At 49.7% G+C, this 24,154-nt stretch overlaps 1 protein-coding gene across 2 annotated transcripts; it reads left to right on the top strand.

Moving 5' to 3' along the window:
* On the top strand, positions 1-22,698 carry BCL6 (BCL6 transcription repressor). Of its 2 annotated transcripts, none has more exons than XM_056121328.1 (10): positions 1-74; positions 10,982-11,020; positions 11,718-11,889; positions 13,376-13,597; positions 15,201-16,169; positions 16,683-16,867; positions 18,277-18,444; positions 19,513-19,643; positions 19,749-19,886; positions 21,490-22,698. In XM_056121328.1, exons 3-10 carry the CDS (start codon positions 11,729-11,731, stop codon positions 21,631-21,633), a joined length of 2,118 nt encoding a protein of 705 aa, XP_055977303.1. In that variant the 5' UTR covers positions 1-74; positions 10,982-11,020; positions 11,718-11,728; the 3' UTR covers positions 21,634-22,698. The 2 variants fall into 2 exon arrangements, with proteins under 2 accessions (XP_055977303.1, XP_055977304.1); XM_056121329.1 differs by lacking the exon at positions 1-74 and adding an exon at positions 9,064-9,674.
* The last annotated feature ends 1,456 nt before the right edge of the window (positions 22,699-24,154 follow it).

Raw genomic sequence — 24,154 nt, 5'->3', positions numbered from 1 at the left:
GCTCTGTTGATTCTTAGAACTGGGGTTCTTAGAAGTGGTGATGCAAGAAGTTTCTAGGAAAGGCCGGACACCAGGTGATTATTGCTGTTGCTGCCGCCGCTGCTGCTGCTGCTGCCGCCGCCGCTGTTGCCGCTGGTGCCGCTGCCGCCGCCGCTGCTCATGATCATTATTTTACCTTTTAATTCTTTTTTTTTCCGCTCTTGCCAAATGCTTTGGCTCCAAGTTTCCTATGTGTATCTATTGATATGAATGTATATATTTATTTATGTTAGCTGTCAGGTGTTTAAAATAAATGCCGAAGATTAAGTCCCATGTCTCTCCCACTCTAGGATGTAGATTTTTCTAGATGTATTATTTGATTCTTGTTGTCTTTTGAGTGACTCGGCCGGTCTGGGGGGAGGCTTTGGCCACCCTCCCCGGTGTTGTTTTGGTTTTTGGAGAAGGAGGTGGAGGCGAGGAAGGAGGGGAGCGAGGGGCGGCCGGAGCAGAGAGGACGAGACAGTCGTTCGGGGGGCGGGGGGGGGCGATTCGGCCAAGTCTGGGGGCTTGTCTGACCCCGGACGGCGGAGAGGACGCGCGCTCGCGCTCTCGCTCTGTCTGCCTGCTGCTGCTTGCGTACGGCTTGTGGTCTCGCTGGATTCGTGCGGCTGTGTTTTTGCCCTCTTCCCTCGCTTGCAAACTGCCGTCTGGGCTTCCTCGCTTCATCCTCCCCTGCCCTCCCGCCCTCCTCCGCTCCCCGGCTTCTTCCTTCCTTCCTTCCTTCCTTCCCCTCTTCCCGTCCTTCTTGGTAACTCCGGGAGGCGCGGAGGGAGGCTGCCCGCCCGCTCGCCCCGCTGGCTCCCTTCCACCGGGCTTCGGTCCTCCCAGGCTCCCTGCCTCCCCGCCGAGATTGGGGCGGAAAAAAATGCCACCGAACTCGCCGGCTGCACCCCCCCACCCTCCCGGTCCTCCCGGTTCCGAGTCGTGATCTTCCGAACCGGAGCCGAGTGTTTTGATGTTTCCCTTTCCCCCCTGTGTTTTATTTATTTGGGGGGCGTGGGGGGGGAGAGAGAAAGGTTTAGCCTGTTGGGGGCGGGGATGTTGAAGACTTTGAAAATTATTCTTTCTTGGTTGCAGTCGAGGGAGTCCGGAGCCCTAGCGCGCGTCCGCTCCGCATCCCCCCCGGAGCTCGGCGGGTGGCGGGACGGGCGTGCGGGAAGCGGGCCGGGGTGGGGTGGGGGGTGGGCTCGGGAGAGGGGGTGCTCGTGTGCACCTGCGGTGCCGTTGGAGCCCCCGCTAGGACTCCGGGAGTCTTGGCCAGGAGCGCTCAGACCCGCGGGAAGGTGGCGGGGGTTTCTGGCGGTCGCGGTGTTTGTATTTGGGGGAGCTGCGTGACTCCTGGTTCGCTCCCAGTGGCTGTTTTCCCCTGCCCGAAATTTTATTTGCCCCGCGGTGCAAGCTGCGTGCCGAGACATCCGAGAGCCCGAGAGTAGCCGACGTCAGGCTCTGGATTCCGGAGGTCGTTGCACCGGGCCAGGGGGAAAAAAAAAAAGGAAAGAAAAGAAAACCCGTCCGAGCCCGCGTTCCTACGTGCAAGACCCGGGCGAGAGGCACTTGGTAGCCCTTGGTTAGGGGGACCCGGCGCGGGAGGAAGGGGCGCGGGGTGCTAAAAGGGGGATCTTTGTGAGTGATTTTGCACACACACATACAAAATCCCCCTCAAAAACGAGACGCGAGGTTTGTTGGATTTGCAACCTGTGGCTCTCCTCGAGGGAGCAGGGAAGGGGGAAGGCGGCGGCGGCGGCGGCGGCGGCGGCGGCCGGGGCTGAGCGCGCTGGGACTCGGAGCCTCCGACAGCCGCAGCGCGGTGGGCAGCGGGAGCGAGGGGACCACTCCGTCCGTCCGCCGCGGCTGGTAGTGACCGTGGTAAATGTCTTGAAAACTGCGGATTGCGTTGCCTGTATGATGCCCTGTTATTGGAACTCTAGAGGGAAAAAAAAAATGAGTGTTGCAATAATTAGTATGAAAAGCTCCCCCATGGAATACAAACAGTCCAACAGTTTAAAAAAAGGAGAGAGAGAATGAGTGAGAGAGAGAGAGAGAGAGAGAGAGAGAGAGAGAGAGTCGCTTTCTCTAGTGGTCCCCTCCCCTCAATAGTGGCAGGGGTCCTGATAGATCAGGGGAGGTGAAGAACGGAGCCCCGCTAAGGTGCTAAAAGGCCAGAACTGTTACTGGCTCCCTGATGGCCCCAGAAAGCCTGACCATACCCCCCCCCCCCCCCCAGGAAACTTGATTTAATCTTTTCTGAATTTCTCTTTTCAGTTTATAGTTTCTTGGGGGGGGGGGGCATATCGTAACTCTCAGCCTTTAAAAAAAATTAAGTCTCCGCAGATGTATTTTTCACTGCCCAGAGTTTGGGTGGGGGGCGTGGGCAGGAAGCAGGGAAAGGGCTGTTTAGAAATACAGTTTGTGGCTCTGAGCGATGCCACTGGCTTCCTCTACAGAGACGGCCAGTTTCCCTTTTCTTTGCAAGGTGTGTGTGTGGTTTTAATAAATAACTTTAAAAAATCATAATAAAAGGGGGCCCGGTAAGATTCGTCAGGAGACAGGTATCTATTTTGCTCACTATTTACTACCAAGAGTGTTTGGCACTGGAACAGAACCTCGTAAATCTGCAGCCCAAGTTGAAGTTCATCTGGCCCTAGTCCACACGCTATTCCTGGAGGTAGCAAACATGAGCTCAAAGGAACGAGGTGAAATAATATTCCTGCTTTAAAATATATACCTTTCCTCATTAAGGAGAAAAGAGATTGCCCCTGGGGGCGGAGGGAGTGGAAAGAGAGTACCAGGAGATGGTCATTCCCTTGCTAAAATGACTCTGGTGGAGTTTTGGGACCAAAATAGAAACCAGATGCCCCCTCCCCACTTATATGTATGCTTCCCGTATCCTTTTTGGAAGACTTGACTGCAGGCCCAAGCTTTGGCTGATCATGGCAATCTGGTTGGAAGCTGTTGACTTTAAAATAATAATAATAATAATGATAATAATAATGGGCAACCTGGACTAGGCAAGTCAGCTGGCTTTTCTCTCTGATCAGTTTTGAAGGGTTTTGCCCCATGCTTTCTTGTAAACGTGGTCCAATTTATTCTGGGTTTAGTGGACAGAGATGGAATTCTGCGTTTTCAAGCTGTCATTTGCTGAGCCTTGAAGAGTTCCAGTTATTGGTTGAGTAAATGGTAGCCAAGACTAGATGTCAAAATCCTTCCTTCCCCCTCTCCCCTGCTGAGTAGCCGCACTCACAGCCCACTTTGTTGTGAAAAACTTGAGTCAGAGGACACAGTGCAGTAGCGCCACCCCTTGGAAGGTGAAACTCTTGTTTGCAAAAGTCAAATATTTGAAAAAATATTGTGAAATGATCTCATGAGATTTTTTTCCCCCTTTAAAAAGGAAAGATAAAACTTTTTTTTTCTTTTAAAAGAAGCATCTTGCAGCTGATGTCCCAGATGGGAAGGAGGGAAAATGCAATTCTTTTTTTTTTCAGCAGGGCTGGTGTCATAACAGGCAAAAGTGTGTGTGTGTGTGTGTGTGTGTGTGTGTGTGTGTGTGTGTGTGTGTGTGTCCACTTGCCTCCGAGGGAGGTGGGCAGTGACTAGTGACCTTGATGGTTCTAAGAAGCGAGGTCGGCCTGCGGTGGCTCCCCTTCCCATCCCTTGGACTTGACTGCTGTGCTCTGGGCTTGACTTTGAGATAAGGAGGAATGTGGTGGTGTCCGAGAAACGCCGTGCCCGGGAATCCTGTAGTTTTCCTGGCGGCGAGGCCGGTGTGTCTGGAGCGAGCCGCGGCGGGCGTTGCGGGGAGGCGTGGAGCGGTGCCCGCTGCTCCCGGCCGCGTTCGGAGCCTTCCGGGAGCGTGGGGCGGGCGCGTGCCGGGTGCACTGCGCAACAAGTGGAAACGCTGCCGCAGGGATCCCAGCGAGGCCGCCCTGTTGTGGTCAGACTGGCCGGTGGCTCCGCACCTCACTAGGAGGCAGGCAGGGCTCGTCCCGGCCACCTAGTCCACCTAGGCCCGCAGCCGCGACCGAGACGCCCTCCCCGCGCCCGCTCGCTCGCCCCCAGCTTTGCCTAGCATTCTCCAGCCCGGCTTGGACCCTGTCCTGGGTCTCGGGAGTCCCTGCCTTTCTCCTCCGGGGCCATCAGTTTATTCCTGTTGTCGTTGCTGATTTATTTCTTTTTTTAATGTTTTTTAATTTGCACGTTGACTGATGTTTTGGCAGGAATCTCTGCTCATTCCATTCGAGTGCCATTTCGCTTTTTCTTTTTCTTTTTTCTTTTGGAGACAAGTGCGTCCTTTCTCTCCTACTTACATTCAGCCTTTCGGGCTAAAAAAAAAAAAAAAATTCACGCAGAGCACAGGAACACAGCTCCAGATACCGCTGTGTGGCTGCTAGAGCCTCAGAGAGATCAAGATCACAACTAGTACATTTAATGTTTTCCATTTTTGACTCTGGAGGCAGCCGCCTCATCCTTTAACAAGCCCCCTCCCCCCCTCGCCCCCCACCATCACCCCCTTCAAAGATTGAGGGTCTTTGGGTGTGGAAGGCTGTGGCTGCGCAGTGATTTTCGGACGGGCCGAGCCTGCCCCCTAGTGGTGGGTCGTAGCTGCGCTCCTCGCCCCTTGGGTCGGGGCTGACCGTGTCACCCTTGGTGCCTAAGTATCAGGGCTGTGCTAGCGCAGAGTTGAGCCTCCCCCCCCCCCCCCCGCCAGTAAGTGTCATCACCAAAAGTTTGGTGACTTAGTAAACCCTACCCGCCCTCGAATGACCGGTCCCTTTCCTGGATCGCTCAGTAACAGACAACTCCTGCCTCCCCTAAAAGAACCAAAAAAATAGCCTTGCACACAGCAAGCTGCCCTGTCTGTCCCTGTGACCTCACCTGGGGAGAAAGAAGTTGGTAATGGAAGCTTGCCACGGGCCCTTAGGACAGACGACTCTTGACAGCTGAGGAAACTAACCCAATAAGCTCAGTGACCTAACCGGGTCCAGAATGCGAGCTTCTGAATTCCAGACCCAGTCCGAGGCAACTTGATCGCGGCTCCTTGAGGAGGCATCTGAGAGAAAGGAGCGGCGGTCAGAGCCCGTTTTTACCCTCTTAGGTCACCACCAGTTTGGAGCAGGTTCTCTGGCTGTCTTGGAGAAATCTGTTTAGAAAGTGTGGTCTTAAGATTCTCGGTCACATCAACAACCAGCTGTTAGGACTGTGTGTGTCTTAGATCCGAAGGATGTGTTGTGTAGTACGTTGGGGGGCATTTAAAGCCCGACCCCCACCCTTGTAGCGGTGCACCCGTGCTGTGTGACCTTAGGCTCGGCCTGGGATCCTGAAAATACCCCATTTCTTTCTTCCCCTTCTCTGCAAATTTGGCAAGGAACCCGGTGCGTGCGTGTGCACGTGCATGTGCATGCGGGGGCCGGCGGGGAGACGGAGGTCGGATGGCGACGCAGAGTGCAGTCCCGTGGAACCTATGTGCCACGACAGTTGTCCTGGGCAAAAGTTTTCTTTCCCAGAGCACCAGCCTTAAGATGGCAAACGCGCGGCTGCTCGCTGGCGGCCCCTAGCGGCGGCGGCGGCCGGTGCGGTCCCTGCGGGAGCCGCCGCGCTCTCCCGGGTTTGCTGCGTTTCGGCCCCCGGCTCGGTTCGGTCCCGCCCTTCGCGGGGCGCCGCCCGGGGAGGCCGCCGCTCGCTGAAACGAGCCTCTGTTCGCGCTGGAGAAGAATCCGGGGACGTGTTAGAAGAACGGTCAAGTTTGACTCATCGCTTCCCAAGGACAGTTAGTGCCTCCCGTCTTCACCGACGCGAATCAAGACCTTGGCGGACACTTCTGTCCACGTTGGATTTTTTTTTTTAAAGGCATTATTGGCTTGGAGAGGTCAAGCCGCTCCCTCCTCCAGGCGTTTATTTTTGTTTTGTTTTGTTTTGTTTTGCGAAGGCAAGGCCGGGCCTGGCCCATCCAGGATGACCAAGCTGTCTCTGCTAGGGGACCTGATAGCCTGGCGTTTTCTGCAGGCTGTGTCACGAGCTGGGCTCTGGGTGGTTGGTGGGGGGGGATAGGATGGGGGGAGCGTTCCCCTCTGCAAGCTCCCCTTCAGATCCTGATGATAAAACACAGCCCTCTCGTTTATTGCGTTTCCTAGAAGTTTGCAGGCTTGCAGTAGTGCTGTTGGCAGGGAACGTGATAGAAATGAAAAGTCAGGACATCGTGTCCCCAAAGCGAGTGCCGAGGCCCTTGCGTTCTCCAATTCGCTGTCCTCGACTCCCGTCTCCCAACACTCCCGTTCCTCCGTCACGGCCGGGAAACGTGTTCACTGGCTTAAATTAAAAAAAAAGAAAACTGAGTCCAAGGTTGGACCCCACCCGAGCGACCCCAGCAGTTTGTTCAGCTGAGCCGCTAAGGAGGAGGAAAGGAGCGCCCGGGAGGGAGCCTGGGATGCGTGTTTCACGGTGCAGCTCCAGCCTTTATTAAAAGTCTGCGTCTCCGTGCCTCACCCCTGTTTTGAAATTCCTATTTTGGCTTTTTTTTTTTCTCGGCGAATTGTTGGCGTTATTAGATTACCAATAATCCCCAAGCCGGCCGGGATGGAGCAGAGGGGGAGAAGGGGAAGGGCGAAGGGCGTCCTCCCAATCCCGAGACGGTCTAAACTAGGTCACTGGAAAGGAGGGGCGGGGCGACCCGGGCCCGGCCGGTTTCAAGCCTTGACCGGGGGCGCCCTCTAGTGTCCGGCAGCTGTAGCACAGGAGGAGGTCGGCGCTCCCGGACCCTCGGGACTCAGAATTGACCCGAAGTGCGTCTCCCTTCATTCTCACTTGGCTTTCTCGACTCTCGCCCCCATCCCGTACAACATTTCGACCTGCGCTCTCACCACTATGCTCCCGAGGAAAAAGGGATGAGAAAGCCTCCGAGTACGATTCCAGGCCGGCGGAAGAGGGCCCAGTCTGCAAAAGCCCTGGTCAGAGACGCCGCCTCGAGCAGAGGGATGCGCTGCGCGCGGGGGGACTCCACCCGCCCAGTGTAGACAGCGGGTGGAGGCGTTAGAAGTAGCGCCTTTCCCTCCACCCCGCAGCTCCCGGCTGCAGAGCGGCTCCCTGAGTAACCGCCCCACCCCGGCACCCCCTCCAAGAGCAATTAGGAGTTGAGTCCCTTGCAGTTCCGGAGAAGGCCACGCGAAGGCAAAGCAACCTCAGAGCGCTCTCTCGCGCGCGCTGGGGGGGTTCTAACCTTGTCTGATGCCGAATCCTAACCTTGTCCGAGAAATAGAATTCAGAAATGACGAGAGCTGGCCAGGTTCGGCCTGGCGGCACCTAGTTCTAAGAAAAGAAAGGAAAAAAAATCATCTTGGGGCAGAAACCGGAGCGGAGCTGGGTGTTCCTTCTTGGCCAAAGGTGGCAAAAGGGACTTTCGCTTTAATGTTTCTCCTATTCGATCCAGGGCTCCCTGGATGGAGACCCTCAACCATTGGCCCCTTGCCTAGCTACCCGATTTTTACCAAAGAGGAGGTGGGGCTGGAGGTGGGGGTGAGGGTTCCGGCAAACAGACAGGATAGAGCGGGGCGGGGTGGGGTGCGCAGGAGAAAGTGGGAGCCCGACGCACCTGGCAACGTCTGAAATTGGGGCCGTTTGAAATCAAGAGATGAGTCTGGGAAGGGACTTGCACTTTTACATGACAGAGCTGCGCTGCCACGAACTTGCATTCGGACTTTCCCTTTCTATAGAGCAGTTGCTGGGGGGACAGGGTAGACCAGTTGTCCCGCGCGAGGTCCGGCCAGTGCGGGGCCCAGGACCTCCGGGGAAAGTGTGTCCCCGCTGCACCCCTGCGCTCCCGGCGCGCTTTCTCCGCCGTCCACGCGGCTCGGGCGGGATCCTGGCGGCAGTCGGGGGCGGCGGGGCCCGGCAGCTTCCTGGAAAGTTACTTCTGGTTGGAGCCTGCCGTGGGCCGCGCGTGTTCTGTGAAATCCGCTGAGCCGAGAGCCACTCCGTTCCGGGAATGAGAGGGCCGTGCCAGTTCCCCTCACGGCCCGCTGTCAGAACGGGCGTCAGTTAATGTTAGCCACCGGGGCGCACCAAAAAAAAAAAAAGTTTGATTTGAATATAACCGAATTAAAGGTCGCTTCGGGCATAGACGTCCACCACTTCTCCCTGGGGCTTGCGGCGGATGCGCTGCGGTGTCGGCGCCAGGCCCGGGGGTGGGCGGTCCTTGGCAGCCAGGTACTGGGGTGGGGGGAAGGGGTGGGAGGGCAGCGAACGTGCGCTCCACTTGCCCGGGTACCGGGGCTCGCATCTGTGGCTGTGAGACAGTAGAAGGAGGCTTGGGAAAGGATAGGGTCTTTGGTATTGTCGCTTCCTCTGGCTCTTAACCTCAGCTCGCTCTTTTCCACTCACCTCCCCTGTCCCTCTCCTTTTTGATGTTCTCTCTCTGCGATCCTTTATTTGGGGGGAGAGGGGGGCATTGCGGGGAGTGGAGGGTGGGATGGCCCTTAATCTTTTCTAGCTCCTTTCCAAAGGCTGTGTCTTCCCTGAAGGTGCTGGGTTGGAAACACGCAGGGAAAGTGCAAGAGATAGACAAGTGCGTGGGGGGGTGGAGAAAACGGTTAAGTCTCCCGTGGTGGTTGCCCTGCGGTCGCTGGGGCGGGGTGCAGGTGTCCAGGTCGGGTGGCACTCCTGTCAATTTCTCCTCGACGACTGCCCTGCGCGCGCTCTCTCTAGGTGGTGGTTTTTGTGGAACGCATCTGGCGTGTGGCTTTGGTGTGACGGCAGTAGTTTGCAGACAGGGCTTGTCCGGGACTTGGCTGGGAAGTAGAGCTCTTGGGCAAGGCTTCTGTCCTCTGGAACCTCAGTGTCCTCCCCGGTAAATCGAGGCTGTTCGCAGGAGTCCATACAGTGATAGACAGCCCAGAGCTGAGTGGTCTGGAAAAAAGCCTCCCCCAAAATATTGCAGCAGAGTCCCTTCGCCCACCTGCCTCTATCCCACGCGCTCGCGTGGAGCCTCCTGAAACAGATTTCATTTAGGAAGAAGTGGATGTAACGGGGAAGAAGGCCTCCTGTTACATGCATTTGTTTTCGGCCAGACCAGGCAGAGGTTTGGGATGAAAAGTGTCCGCCCAGTCTCCTGTAGACTCCGGGATTGTTTGTTTCCATTCGAATCTGGCATGAGTCACTGCTACTTGTCAAGGTGAAATGGCAAATCTGGGATTCTTGTGGTTCTAAATGCCTGCCGATGGAAGGCCAGGAGCAAGCCGGTGGTTGGAGCTGGTTATAGGACAGACTTAGGTATTCCAGAAGCACTTAGAAATCTTGTCCTTGAGGGGGGTGGGGCGGGGAGGAGAGGTTTATAAATAAGTCTCACATGTCTCTTAAGCATTCTTCAAAGGGAGACGATCGTTGAACTTGGTTTGGAACAATGTGGTGTGTCTCTCTTGGCCCCTCTTGTGTTAGGCTGGGGAGAGGAGGAAATAGGTTCTTTCGTCTTCTTCTGTCCTCTCCCTTCCACCCCCCACCCCCATTTTCTTCCCCACCCCCACTCACTCACATGCACACACTAACCTTGAAGCCGATGGGATTGAGTGACTGGCACTTGGGACCACAGAGAAATGTCAGAGTGTTTGGTTACAGACTCAAGGAAACCTCTCATTTAGAGTGCTCATTTGGTAAGACTCAGCAGCCTGGAATGGGGGCAAAGTGTTTGTGTCGGGGAAGGAACTTAAAAATGAGATTCACCCACATCAGGGTGCTGTTTTGCATGTTATACAGCACGTAGGCTGATTTGGAAAAGGGACAGGAATTTGAGCCAGGAGACCTAGGACTGGGCCGTGAACCATCTATGTGGCCTAACATGACCTCCTTGGCCCCGGGCCCTTTACCCAGAAAAGAGCTCACAAGGACTATGCCTTTTTTCTTTAAAGGGGGGGGACTTGGGGGCCAGGGAGATGGCTAAAAGGGCTAGAGCGCATGCTTCGCCTGTGGGAAGCCTGGGTCCAATCCTTGGCACAGCGTGGTCCCCTCCAAACACTGTTGGGAATAGCCCCAGATCACAACTGGGTATGAGCCCCAAACAGCAAACAGGAACAAATTTAAAAGGAGTTTAAGTATTGCTTGTTTTTGCAGCCCCTGTAGGATGATGTATGAGAGTCTTACACTTGTGCTTTAAATGATTTTGTTTCAGAGAAAGCCATTTGGAAAGGGTACATATTGCAGGAGTGCTCCCCGGCCAGTTCTCAGCTAAACCACATAGTTAAACCACTAGCAGGGAGAGCACAAACTTGGAAGTTTGCTTCACTCTACCTGGTCTTAGATCCAGGAGGGAAGGGAGAAGAAGCTTTGAAAAAGAAAGCAAAGATTCTCAAGAAAAGTGTAGGCATGCCATCTTAGGTGGTGTGCTGGTTCTGTATTCAATGTTTCAGAGTATCGGGAACTCTTACCTGGCTGTTGGTCCTGAGCAAACCCCTGAGTCTGAGTTTGATCACCAGAGAAGTAGAGCTAAAGGCATTGAGTCTGTTGACCTTTGGAATCAGTCTAAGACTTGTAAGATAGTATTTTAACGAGTTTTAATTTTTAAAAAATCCAGTGTTTTCAGGTCTCCCAAACCCATAGTCATTAGTACTAAAAGAACCACTTTTCTTATTTTTTTCTTTTCCATAAACTCTAGTGACCTTTGGATGGAATTGTTTTTTGCTTTGAAAGAAGAAATATGTATATATTTATGTGTAATTAATGTATGCAGTTATATTCCCAGTACACAGTCTAGAAGCGTTATTATTGCATAGTTCTGGGTGCCAGTTTCCAGACAAGTAGGGCCTGGAGAAATGTTTGCTAGCTAGTGGCAAAACCATACCAGCTGGCAGACCTGCCACTATCAAAAATAAAACTAAATACATGTGTCCTAAAATAAAACTATAGTGGACAATCTCATATTCACTTAAATCAATTTCTGTCTCCTTTCTTCTCTTCCCTGCAGGTTTTAAGCAAAATTTTGGACTGTGAATCTAGGCCTTGGGTAAGTATCACTTTTGGTGCTTTCCAAACACTTGTTTGGAATTTGCCTGTGTATGTGATTCTGCTTGCACTTTCCATTAGATGAGATAAAAGATAGTCATTCCTTTGTTTATCACTTCCAAGCCTTGCCCATCACTTCTGTATTAGACTAGCCTAACAATATTGTGTCACCACTCCTTCCTTTTTCATTTCTTAGTGCTAGTTAATTTAGCTACTGACAGCGAGTTACATGCTCAAGGTACATTCATTCGAAAGGACAGAGACAGATGACCCGGAATGACTGCAATTTTTGAGACCTTACTATGGAGCAAACATAGCTTTTACTACTGCCATGTTGGGGAAACAAAGCCCAGAAAGAGTAAATGTCCTGCCCCAAGCCACACAGTTTGCAAAGGTAAAGCTGGCATGCTAGCCTCCAAGCATAATTATTCTCCCCCATAAGATGCTCACTGCCTCTCAGTATTGGCACAGAATCTGGCAGGTAGCAAAAGTACTCAATGGATGCTCACTTGCTTCCCATTTCCCCACTATTCCAACGTCCAGAGACTCCTTGAGTTGTTCAAAGACTAAATTCAGGAGAACTCAGTTTACCTGTGCTAACAGGCTGGGCCACCTGGCAAGCAGGAAACAGGTTGTGCAGGGCTAACAGGAGTTTGATTCAGCGCCCCCCCCCCCCCCACTCCCGTTATGTTTTACAGGTGAAGACAAAATGGCCTCACCGGCTGACAGCTGTATCCAGTTCACCCGCCATGCCAGTGACGTTCTTCTCAACCTTAACCGCCTGCGGAGCCGTGACATCTTGACTGATGTTGTCATAGTGGTGAGCCGTGAGCAGTTTAGAGCCCATAAGACAGTCCTCATGGCCTGCAGGTGAGGGTCTAGAAGAGAAAGGTAGATGAACGAAAGGGTTGACTAAGGAGGACCAAACAGGCTTTTGCTGTGCTGGGGAATCACTTTGCATGTGTCTTCAGTTTTTCAGTGCATGACCTGGCAGAGTGGGTTTCCAGGAAGTGAATAAATAAACATTACTGTTCTCAGAGAAAGAGTTTCTGTTCTGTGGGAATAGAAGGAGAAGAAATCATATACTGCCTCTTTTGAGGATGTGTTTGGGGGGAAATATGGAGAGCAACTTTAGTTAACTAATGAGTAAAAGAAATTCAAGGGAGAATTGTGCAATAGTTTATGTGGGCTGGGGCGTGGCTTGGGGGTTGAACACGTGTCTCACTGTACGTCAAGCACTGGATTCAGTGCCTAGAACTGAAAAAGAAAGAAAGGAAATGTATCCAGTTTACGCTGAGAACTTTTGCCCTTTTATTTTGCAATTATTTATTATATGCTACAATTCTATTTGCACGAATGTATCAGAGTATATAAATATTCATGAGAATGAGCCAGCTAATTCTTCATACTTGCCGAGTAGTTCAGTTGTTCAGAGGCATTTTGCATGAATATCCAACAATCTCCTTGGATATTCACAGTAACCATGCATTGTATGGGCAGCATGATTATTTCCATTTTACAGATGATAAAATGAAGACACAGGCAGACAAAATTCACAGAAAATTTACTCAACATGTACATCAGGCACTGTGTTTACTTGCAGTGGCAAAATTAATCCTTGCAGAGATATAAAACTAGTGAAAATACTACCAGGACGTTTGCTATGTGTGTCGCACATTATTCTGTATTTTTCATATTGTTCTCCTGGCCTCAACCCTTTCAGGGTTGTTCCTATTTTAAATTTACAAGGATACCTAGCTCAGAAAGAGTGGAACCAGGATGATCAAGCCTAGAACTCTGTCTTCTGAGTATTTTTCCTTCTACCAGACTCCTGGAGTCAGGAGTCAAGGCCTGAAATTGGAATATTGATCTTTGGATAGTCTATGAGCTTTTAGGGAATCAATAGACAGTCGATGTCGGTATCAATTCATTTACTTATTTGTAGAAACTCCCAACTTGCTTCTAAAACAATGCAATCAGATTTTAAGAATAGAGGAATGAAATTATATAGACTAAAATAGTTACTGCAAGTAAGTGATGACTTTAATGTTTTGGTAATCCATGCAGTTAAGGTTAAATGGAAAACTCTTCTGTAAGTTTGAGAAAACCACTTAACCTCTCTGATCCCCCTCCTAAAGCAGGAAACTGATAGTATCTACCTTTCAAGGTTGTGGGGAACTCACAATAATGCATGTTAAGTGCTTAATGACTTGCTGACATTTTCTAAGCTGTTAGTAATTGCCATGGAAGTTCTGGAGCTAGCCCCAGAGGAGAGGGGCTGAGCTTCCATACTGATCACACCAAAGCCCCAGATTCTATATGGTTGTAAAACTGAGTCATGTTTTTTATTTCTCAGTGGCCTCTTCTACAGCATCTTCACAGACCAATTGAAATGCAACCTAAGTGTGATCAATCTGGATCCGGAGATCAATCCCGAGGGGTTTTGCATCCTCCTGGACTTTATGTACACATCCCGGCTCAATCTGCGGGAAGGAAATATCATGGCTGTGATGGCCACTGCTATGTACCTGCAGATGGAACATGTTGTGGACACGTGCCGGAAGTTTATCAAGGCCAGGTGAGCTGCCTCCTAGATGTCAGACTTGGAGATGAAAGGGACCAGAGAGCCTGCATGATGCATGGGTACAGAAAAATTATCCTTGATGATGTACCACAACAGCAAAATTAGTTTTGCACCCTGTGCCCTTTCCAGTCTTATACTCCCAGCAAACTTGAGATCTACTGCAATTCAGACATGTCCAGTGCCTTGTTGCCTTTTTGATTTCTTCCACTTGCTATACCTTTTCTTCCACACATTCTCACAAACTTAAATGCCAACTCCTTCATCAGTGTGTGTCTGGGGATCATTTTTCCTCTGTTAGCCCTTCCTCTGTGGTTGGAAGCAATTTTCCTGACTTTCAGACCTTCTTTCTATCTTCACTATTTGCATTTATTTTCTAGTTCTCTGTACTTCTGTTTTGACTGACTATATATGTGTGCTTTAGTTCCCATCGAGTTTGTAGGCCACTTCAATTATTTTTCTGTCACCCATTCTCCTACAAGACTGGAGGAAATTTATTAAATTAAATTGAGATCACTGGTTCTAATCCCCTACTCAAGAGTGTTTAAGCCATGGCCATCATTTTAAGGTGAGGAAGCAAAAAGTCAAAGAAATAAGGCACTTTACTGAGTGGAACAGATTTAGCGGTTGAATTTTTAGAGATGTCTTATTTGGCAGCTCTGGAATACATATATTCCTTCTGAAATAAAATAAGTTCTAGCCTCTGAACATCCAGGATCCCGGAGGAGTTCATTGTTCTCAGCACCACATTATCTGCCTTGGATAGTCAAAGAGTTTCTCTACATCATGAGTTAAAGTTGATCATCTTTTATCTTTACTCACTGGATCTTGCTCGCTTAACTGTTGATCTGGCCTATTTTCTGCCCACATCCCATCCTGATAAACATGTGTAGCTTGAGCTCTTTGTGGCCTGTAGGTCATCATCATGGGGTAGGATCATCACTCCATTATTGAAAGGTGCTCTGGGGCAGGCCTGGAGTCCGGAGCAGTTAAGTGACCTGCTTTGGGTCATACTGCTTAGTAGCACTGCTGGACTTAGAAACCAGGTGTGGCAACTCTAGAGCCAAGGGGCTTTCTTATCCCGGCACTGTTGGTGCTGCTTTTCCAAGACAGACTTCCCTGGGAGTCCAGACAGCATGCGGGATGGTCCCGACTAGGCTCCAGGCTTTCTACAAAGCATGATGCCAGCAGTCCAAGCAGGGGTCTCCCATTGCTAAGCCTCTGATCCTGTGTATGGGGAATGGAGGCAACCCTGCTCACCTTTCCTTCCTCATGGGGTTTCTCATGGGTGAAATGAGAAATGGCCTCTGCAGGCTTTATCGAAGCTTTGACAGTCTATAAAATCTGAGGAATTAGATGCCTGTGTACACACATGTGACTTCAACATACAAGGTACTGTTTCTGGAAGCGCTAGTAACTCACTTTGTTCCTCAAACTGTGGGCTGTATTTCTAGACTTGGGGCATCCAGACTGGGATGTGAGAGGCGTCCCCATTCCAACCCCTGCATGAATGAGGTTCCAGAGAGCAGAGCCTAGGAAGGCCATCTGCTTCCCAGTTCTGATTTGGTCCTCAATGTATCCTTGCTTTTGTCTCTGGCAGTGAAGCAGAAATGGTCCCTGCCATCAAGCCTCCTCGGGAGGAGTTCCTGAACAGCCGGATGCTGATGCCCCAAGACATCATGGCCTATCGGAGTCGGGAGATGGTGGAGAACAGCCTCCCCCCACCAAGAAATGGGTGTGAAAGCAGAGCCTTTGCCCCCAGCCTGTACGGCGGCCTGTCGACACCGCCAGCCTCATATCCCGTGTATAGCCACCTCCCTGTCAGCAGCTTCCTCTTCTCTGATGAGGAGCTTAGGGATGCCCGGATGCCTGTGGCCAACCCCTTCCCCAAGGAGCGGGCCCTCCCCTGCGACAGTGCCAGGCCAATCCCTGGTGAGTACAGCCGGCCAGCCATGGAGATATCCCCAAGCATGTGCCACAGCAACATCTACTCGCCCAAGGAGGTGGCTTCTGAGGAGGCACGGAGTGACATGCACTACACCGTGGCAGAGGGCCCCAAGCCTGCCGCCCCCTCAGTCCGGAACGTCCCCTACTTCCCCTGTGACAAGGGTGGCAAGGATGAAGAGAGGCCCTCCTCTGAGGATGAGATTGCCCTGCATTTCGAGCCCCCCAACGCACCACTGAACCGGAAGGGTCTGGTTAGTCCCCAGAGCCCCCAGAAGTCTGACTGCCAGCCCAACTCACCGACAGAGTCCTGCAGCAGCAAGAATGCCTGCATCCTCCAGGCCTCTGGCTCCCCACCAGCCAAGAGCCCCACTGACCCCAAAGCCTGCAACTGGAAGAAATACAAGTTCATTGTGCTCAACAACCTCAACCAGAACGCCAAACCAGAGGGAGCCGAGCAGACCGAGCTGGGCCGCCTTTCCCCTCGGAGCTACGCCGCCCCCTCGGCATGCCAGCCACCCATGGAGCCCGAGAACCTTGACCTTCAGTCCCCAACCAAGCTCAGCACGAGCGGGGAGGACTCCACCATCCCCCAGGCTAGCCGGCTCAACAACATCGTCAACAGGTAAGTTCCTGATCGAGGTCTGCACCAGGCTCCAGAGTCACTTCATTTACTTGTGGGGGCTGAGTTCTTTCCTAGACTCTAGTGTTACACCTATTATAGATGTGGGGTGGGATGGAAACGCCTGTTGAAGAATTCGCCTTAAAAAGGGAGGATGCTAAACTTGAGGATATTTCTTTTTTCATACCATGCATGATTCCCTCTGTGGTAGAACAGCCTACCAAGAGGTAGCTTCGGTGATGCTGGTGTGGCTGGGTGATGCTCATACTTGCCTTAGACTAAGAGAATTTATGGCTTTCTGGTCTGATGGGGAGAAGTTGAGTTGAGATTTAGGGTGTTTGGGCTCAGTGTGAACCCCCAAGCAAGTGTTGTGTGCAGGTCACTAGGTGACCTCAGATGCTTGGCGCTGGCCTCTCCTCTGACTTTGCTTGAGAAGAAGGAGGAGGGAAAGGGATAGGATTTGGTGGAATGATTCACCTGTTGCAGCTGCTGAGACCCTGTCTTCCTACCACATAGGTCCCTGACAGGCTCTCCACGCAGCAGCAGCGAGGGCCACTCACCGCTCTACCTGCACCCCCCCAAGTGTACATCCTGCGGCTCTCAGTCCCCACAGCACACGGAGATGTGTCTTCATACCGCCGGGCCCGCCTTCCCCGAGGAGATGGGAGAGACCCACTCCGAGTACTCGGATTCCAGCTGTGGTGAGTCCCTTCCTGCCTCCTCTTACCTAGAAGAGGGAAGCTCCCGCCTCTCCAGGTTTTATGCATCCACTTTTATGGATACTGTTATTTCTGATTGGGAGCCAGTGGGAAGTCCATTGGTGCTTAAGACCACCAGTCAATCACCCCACTCTTGACCAATCAAAAATTAGGCTGACCCTAGTAAAGGATAGGGTGCTATAGTTAATCTAGGGTAGAAAGGATTGGCCAAACAATCTTTCTGCTGCCTTCTGGAAAAGATAGTTTGTGATGCTGGCTGTAACTTCCAGAAACTTCTTGGTCCTTCTGGATCCAAGTAACTGGTATTAACCTGTGTGCTGCCTAGATTCTATAAGGGAAAAACTTCATTCCTGGGTTTCTTGTAGTTTCACATGAGTTCCCAACATAGAGTAAATACTTAAAGTCAGTTGAATTCAACCTGTGAAACACAACATTAAACAAGTTTCTGGGTTGTCTGTGATTGGCAACCCCAGTTTGACCAGATAAAATGTCTCAACTCTCCCCCAGCTCTGAACACAGGACTATATCCCAAGAATGTCTAGTAGGGTTAAAGAACCATTATACCATGTAATTTTTCAAGTTGTTATAAGTAAGGAAAATCCATCAGCGGCTCACACAGAGAGATTTCACAAGGGGTCACCAACCTATAATTGGGAGAACAGGGACTGTCCCCGTCTGTCCCCCTGGCCATTTGCCTTTATTCTGCATTCCAGTTCCTTCTCTCTGGGCTTCTGTTTCTATTTCTGTCATCATCTTTGGTGTCCCAGTCTCAGAAGTGTTTGGGAGACATGGAATCCAGATAGTTGCCAGGGTGACCGTGTTCATCATTAATTCCTCCTTCAATGACTTCAAAGTAGCCTTGAATTTGATTTCTATCTTACATTCCTATAATGCTTTGTGTTATACAATATGTTCCTATGAGGTAGGCAAGACAGGGATTTTTTTTTAATCCTGATTTTGGAGATAGAGACACAGGGAGGTGAAGGGTCTTGCCCAAGGACTTCTGTGCATCAGTGTAAGCAAAACTATGAACTGATAAGAAAAGTGAGCTCACAGAGCCCTCAAGAGAAGTAAGAACTAAGCCTGTGTAGCTTTCTTCAAGCTGACGTAGCCCGTGTGGGTTGGAGCTGTTGGTTGGAGCTTTCCTTCTGAACCTTAATATTCAACTCTGTCTCCTTTCTTCTCCATAACTGAAACTCAAGTGCTTAGAAAAATAAAATTCCCGGTGTCCCTTTGCTTTGGGTTTCTAGGAATATGGGGAGGATGGGGCTGGAGGGAGGGTGGGCTGAGGGTTCACTTTGGCACCAGGGGTAGCTCCAGAGGAGACAGGCTTTGCCTGCCTACCTCCTTCCTCGTGCTGACATTGGTGTCCCCCTCCCACCCTCTGACAGAGAACGGGGCCTTCTTCTGCAATGAGTGTGACTGCCGCTTCTCTGAGGAGGCCTCCCTCAAGAGGCACACGCTGCAGACCCACAGTGACAAACCCTACAAGTGTGACCGCTGCCAGGCCTCCTTCCGCTACAAGGGCAACCTCGCCAGCCACAAGACCGTCCATACGGGTATGGCCCTGCTCCACACCACCTGGGCTCTCCAGGGGTTGAGGAGGCAGGACAGGGAGGGGATCCTAGAGAAAGCAGGATGGAGCTCTCTGGTACCTGAGCGGGTGAGGCAGGGAACAGGCCCCGTCCTGGCCTGAAATGAGGGTCTCGCCCTGTCCTGTCTCTGCTGATTGGTCACGCCCTGTCATCTTTGCCTTCCTCTGAGATGCTCTGTCCTGCTTCTCCTTCTTTGCTGGGGTCAGAAACGTTCATCCCACAGTTCAGTGGAATAAGTGGAGGCAGATGGAGAGAAAACACATTGGGCCTTTATAAAAATATTTTAAAATAATTTTTCCCTTCATGCCCCTCCCCCTACCCCGTGAGTTTATTTCTTTATCAACTCACAGTCCTTTTTCCAGGAAGCTTTTAAGAATGTGATTTTTTTTTTCATCCAGTGTTGAGGCTGTTAGCATTTTGAATGGATCCATTATCCCAAGTCCTTCCCATGAAGGCAGTCCCAGCCCTTCAGTTTTCCTCTGCCTGAGCATCTGCTAAAATTCAGGTCTCATTCTCTTGGAAATGAAATCCAGCTGTAGTTGACCACAAGGAAGAAAAAACAAGAGGCATGTTCTATAACACAGAAACCAGAGGAGCTTGACTGTATCTTTTTCCCTCCTGAGTGGGTTGATTACCTAATGAATCTTACCCAAGCAAGGGGTGAGAAAAGTCTTCCTAGTTCATTTAAATTTGTCTTTCACATTAGGGAGGGAAACTGTGGCTTAGAGAAGAAGAGTGATTTGTCCAGATCCTTCAGTTAGAAAATCCTGATGACAGAGCCACCCTCTAAGTTTCCCAAAGTCCTCTCCTTGTTCCTCTCTGGGCATCATTCCACATATCCGAGCCACCCTCTGTAAGCCTTGTATAGATGTGAGAGAGCTGGAAGCCAGGTCCCTGCCTCTTTTGGGGGACATCTTCCAAGGAAATGCCCCTTCCACCCAGGAAGGGCAGTTTCCTCAGAAATCTAGGGACAGGAAATGTGAAGAAATGCTCTGTTGAACATGCCCCCCCTTTTTTATATATATATATTAGGTGAGAAACCCTATCGTTGTAACATCTGTGGGGCCCAGTTCAACCGGCCAGCCAACCTGAAAACCCATACTCGAATTCACTCTGGAGAGAAGCCCTACAAATGCGAGACTTGTGGCGCCAGATTTGTGCAGGTGAGCCGAGACTTGGAGCAAGGACCCCACTACCTCTGACAGCATGGTGGTCGGGTTCTGTAGCCCACCCAGGCAGAATCTCTCATGCCATGCTATTCCTTGCAGGTGGCCCACCTCCGCGCCCATGTGCTCATTCATACTGGCGAGAAGCCCTATCCCTGTGAAATCTGTGGCACCCGTTTCCGGCACCTTCAGACTCTGAAGAGTCACCTGCGAATCCACACAGGAGAGAAACCTTACCATGTATGTGGGTCTCTTTGGATCTCTGGCTGGCCTGGGAGGGTAGAGTGTGAGAGAGTGGGGTAGTAGAACTGTTTGCTCAGGTTCATAGGACCGTGAATGGGGAAATATCTATCGACATATCCACCTGAAACTAGAATCTAACTCACGAGATGGTTGTAGTAAGGATTTCATTGAAATGTTTTGGATAGTACTTGGCACATAATATGAGTACATAGGTATTTGCTATTAAAAATTTTGCTCGAAGTTTAGATGCCCAGTAGTGAGAGTTAAGTGTGACCTTCAGTGTGTGTTGATTTTAGTCCCTTACGGAAGGATAAGCCAAGACCCAGGAAGAGAAATGAAGTGTTTGGGAAACAGAGAGGGTCACAAAAATATTTCCACACCAGGCTTCTTTTTGCTAGTGGTCCCACCCATTTTTTCCTAGTTAAAAATTTTTTAACATTAAAAAATATTCTCTTGAAGCATTTATTCTATATGTCATTTGGGACTAGTTTTAGATTTATAGCAAAACTGCAAACAATACAGAGTGTACCATTTCACCTGTTGTTAACATTTTAATTAGCGTTATATACTAAAGGCTGTGCTTTATTTGTATTTTCTTACTTTTCAATCCCAAAGCATCTTTTTTCAGGTGTGCTCTAAGAGCTCATTGACTTTATCATGTTATGTTAGTTATCCCTTTGACTTTTAAGACACTTTACAACTTAAATTTTTAAGTTAAATTTTTTAATTGAGTCACACTGAGAAACACCATTAATTACTAATGCCATTTTAGTTGATCTAAGGTGTGTACACTGTGAAGGACTATAACTGCATTTTTTTTAAAAAGCATATTCTAGACTCCTTGGTTTTCATAAATCCAACTGGCCTAGTCTATTTGTCCAAATATGTTTACAGTCATTGCATAATCAATATATTGCACAATATACCTAAGAGGTATATTCTGTTAGGTACTAGGAAGATGATAAAGTTCAACAAAAAGAGGCCATTGTCCTTAAAGCATTCCCGAGCTGATAAGGATGCCAAAACATACAATGCGTATGTATGTGACAAAGCCAGGAATTTTGCAGACATCCAAAGGGAAAGAGAGATTATTTTCTTCCTGGAGATATATAGGGAAGTCTTGATAATTTGGGAGAGCTTTTCATTTGAATTGCATTTCACGATACGATTGGAATTTGTGTAGAGTTAAAGCAGGAAAGTTCATCTTGGGGGGGGGGGTGAAGTGTGAGTGGCACTTGGAAACTAGGGAAGGGACTCTGCCACAGAGTAATTTACAGAAGTCAGGGCTCAGAGGGGTCTTTAATCTGTTCTTCAAGAGGGAAGAACTACTCTTCGCTCTCTGCAAGAATCCTTTTGGGGGGGCTGGAGCGATAGTACAGCAGGTAGGGCGTTTGCCTTGCACTCGGCCCACCCGGGTTCAATTCCCAGCATCCCATACGGTCCCCCAAGCACTGCCAGGATTAATTCCTGAGTGCAAAGCCAGGAGGAACCCTTGTGCATCGCGGGGTGTGACCTAACAAACCGAAAAAAGAAAAAGAATCTTTGTTTTGGGTTTCTTGGGTTGACGACAGCTAACGGCGTCCCTCTGATTTTCCTTCAGTGCGAGAAATGTAACCTGCATTTCCGTCACAAAAGCCAGCTGCGCCTGCACTTGCGCCAGAAGCACGGTGCCATCACCAACACCAAGGTGCAGTACCGCGTGTCCGCCACTGACCTGCCCCCGGAGCTCCCCAAAGCCTGCTGAAGCATGGAGTGTTGATGCTTTCCACTCGGCCCCTTTCAGAATCTACCCAAAGGATACTGTAACACTTTACAATGTCCATCCCGTGATGTGGTACCCTCCTTCATCCACTAGGTTCAAATCATAACTGGGGGCGGGGGGTGGGGTAGGGTAAGGGCATGGGGTCCCGGAGCCAAGTGGCTCCTCTTTCCCCACTGCCATAAAACATCAAGAAAATAATACTGCTTCTTCTCCTATGTGTAAGGCAAACCATGTCAGCAAAATGCAAACTCATTTTATATATCAAAGTGGGAGAGTATACAAAAGTTCTGACTTGACTTAGTCTGCAAAATGAGGAATGTATATGTTCTGTGGGAACAGATGTTTCTTTTGTATGTAAATGTGCATTCTTTTAAAAGAAGAGACTTCAGTATGTTATCAAAGAGAGGGCTTTAATATTTTTAACCAAAGGTGAAGGAATATATGGCAGAGTTGTAGATATATAAATATATATATAAAATAAATATATATAAACCTAAAAAAGATATATTAAAAATATAAAACTGCATTAAAGGCTCGATTTTGTATCTGCAGGCAGACACGGATCTGAGAATCTTTATTGAGAAAGAGCATTTAAGAGAATATTTTAAGTATTGCATCTGTATAAGTAAGAAAATATTTTGTCTAAAATGCCTCAGTGTATTTGTATTTTTTGCAAGTGAAGGTTTACAATTTACAAAGTGTGTATTAAAAAAAAAAGAACAAAAAAAAGCTACCGAAGGAAAAAAATGTGTAGTTTTGTTCTAGTTTTCGGTTTGTATATACCTGTACAACGTGTCCTACGGTGCCTTTTTTCATGGAAGTTTTCAACAGTGGACAAGCGCGCCATCCCTTTTGGAAGTGTAGGCAGACACAGGGACTTGAAGTTGTCACTAACTAAGCTCTCTTTGGGAATGTTTGTCTCATCACATTCTGCGTCATGCTTGTGTTATAACTACTCCGGAGACAGGGTTTGGCTGTGTCTAAACTGCATTACCGCGTTGTAAAATATAGCTGTACAAATACAACAATAAAATGTTGAAAAGTCAAGCTGATGTACTGGAGATTTTTTTTCTTAGATTCAGGACTGGAGTGGGTCTGGTTTCCCTAGTTCTTAACCTTTTGGAAAGTGCTTGCAGAAGGCTTGCTGGTTGGTGGAAAAGCTGGGACTGAACTTGTTACTGGAAGCTGTTGGAATGATCTGAAACTCCAGGCTGGTTATCAGGAGTGCCAGTGGAAGGGGTTATGGGTGGACCTTTCACCTATGTTTTAGGACGGTCCCCTCCTTTTTATATTAAACCCGAGACTGAGATGTTAAGGACTATATTCCAGTCCTTCTAACTCAGCTGTCTGTGAGCCCTTCCCTCCTCTGCTCCCTGGGAAATTGCCCTGGGAAATATTCTTGAGAATATGCCCCTGTGCATATTCTCGAGAGAGAGATGGCTCTAGTCTCCTTGCTCCATAAACAATCTCTTTACAGGGAACAAGGGTGCAGTTTGAAGTTTTCTGGCTCACAGTTCATGTCTTAGCTTTACTGCTTTAGGAACCTCTTTGGGATCTGATTGACAGCCATCTGTAGACTTAGAACCTGGGTGAGTGACCAGTGGCCAAGCAACCTTCAGTTCCTGCATAAGTGCTCTTTGTCTGAAGTATGCTGTGGTGATAGTTGGCCGCCACTTCTGTGACTTGAGACAGTCTTTTCCCTCTGAGTTCCCTTCCCAATCTGTCCAGGAGATTGGATTAACTGGATTATTTATGATTCCATGATTCAGACATAAGTTCACCCTAACTTGCCTTGGCACCCAGTTTTATTTCACCTCAAGAAACCCCAAGGATCAAGTTGATTGACAGGAACTAAAAACAGTGAGGACAAGTGTGATTCTGGCCGCAGGCCCTGAAGAGAAAGTTCACACTGGGTTCCTGGGTGGCAGAGAGGCAGAGAGGTGAAGCCGAGTCATTGTTTGAACCCTTGGGCCACTAGCTGGACAGCACTGTCCCTTGGCAGAACCTCTACAGCAGGTTTTAAACATGTGCTGGGGAGCCTATAAGAACTGACCCCTCAAACCTCCGTGAGCGCCTCAGAAAATGACACCACCCTCTGCCAACCACATGGTCTCTTAGCTCAGGTTTCCTTTGAAAAATGATTTTAAAAGCCCTTCGCCAGCTCAAGGCCCCGGCTCACCCTGCTCTTTGAAAAGGGAGAAAGTGATCTCTCCGCTCCCATAGAAACTTGGCAGAAGAACTTACAAAACAGTCGGCTACAGCAATGACAATTCACAGGCCCAGGAAGTTGGCTCCTGGGCCCCTTCTTTCCCCAAGGGCCTCCGGAGTTTGTTTACATATCATTACTGTTTAATGGAGAGATGGGGGCTGAGGGCAGACAGTGTGGGTGGCATTCAAGTTCAAACCCACGGGGAAGATCAAAGAGTAACTGGCCAATTGAAGATCAATAATAAGTAAAAGCAAACATCTCAAAACAGATAAAGGCGAGGGCAAAGGGAATATA

This window comes from Sorex fumeus, unplaced genomic scaffold (assembly GCF_029834395.1).
Source record: "Sorex fumeus unplaced genomic scaffold, SorFum_2.1 ptg000044l, whole genome shotgun sequence".
Lineage (NCBI taxonomy): Eukaryota > Metazoa > Chordata > Mammalia > Eulipotyphla > Soricidae > Sorex > Sorex fumeus.
The sequence above is the reverse complement of the archived record's forward strand: the minus strand, read 5'-3'. Positions and strand labels throughout refer to the sequence as shown.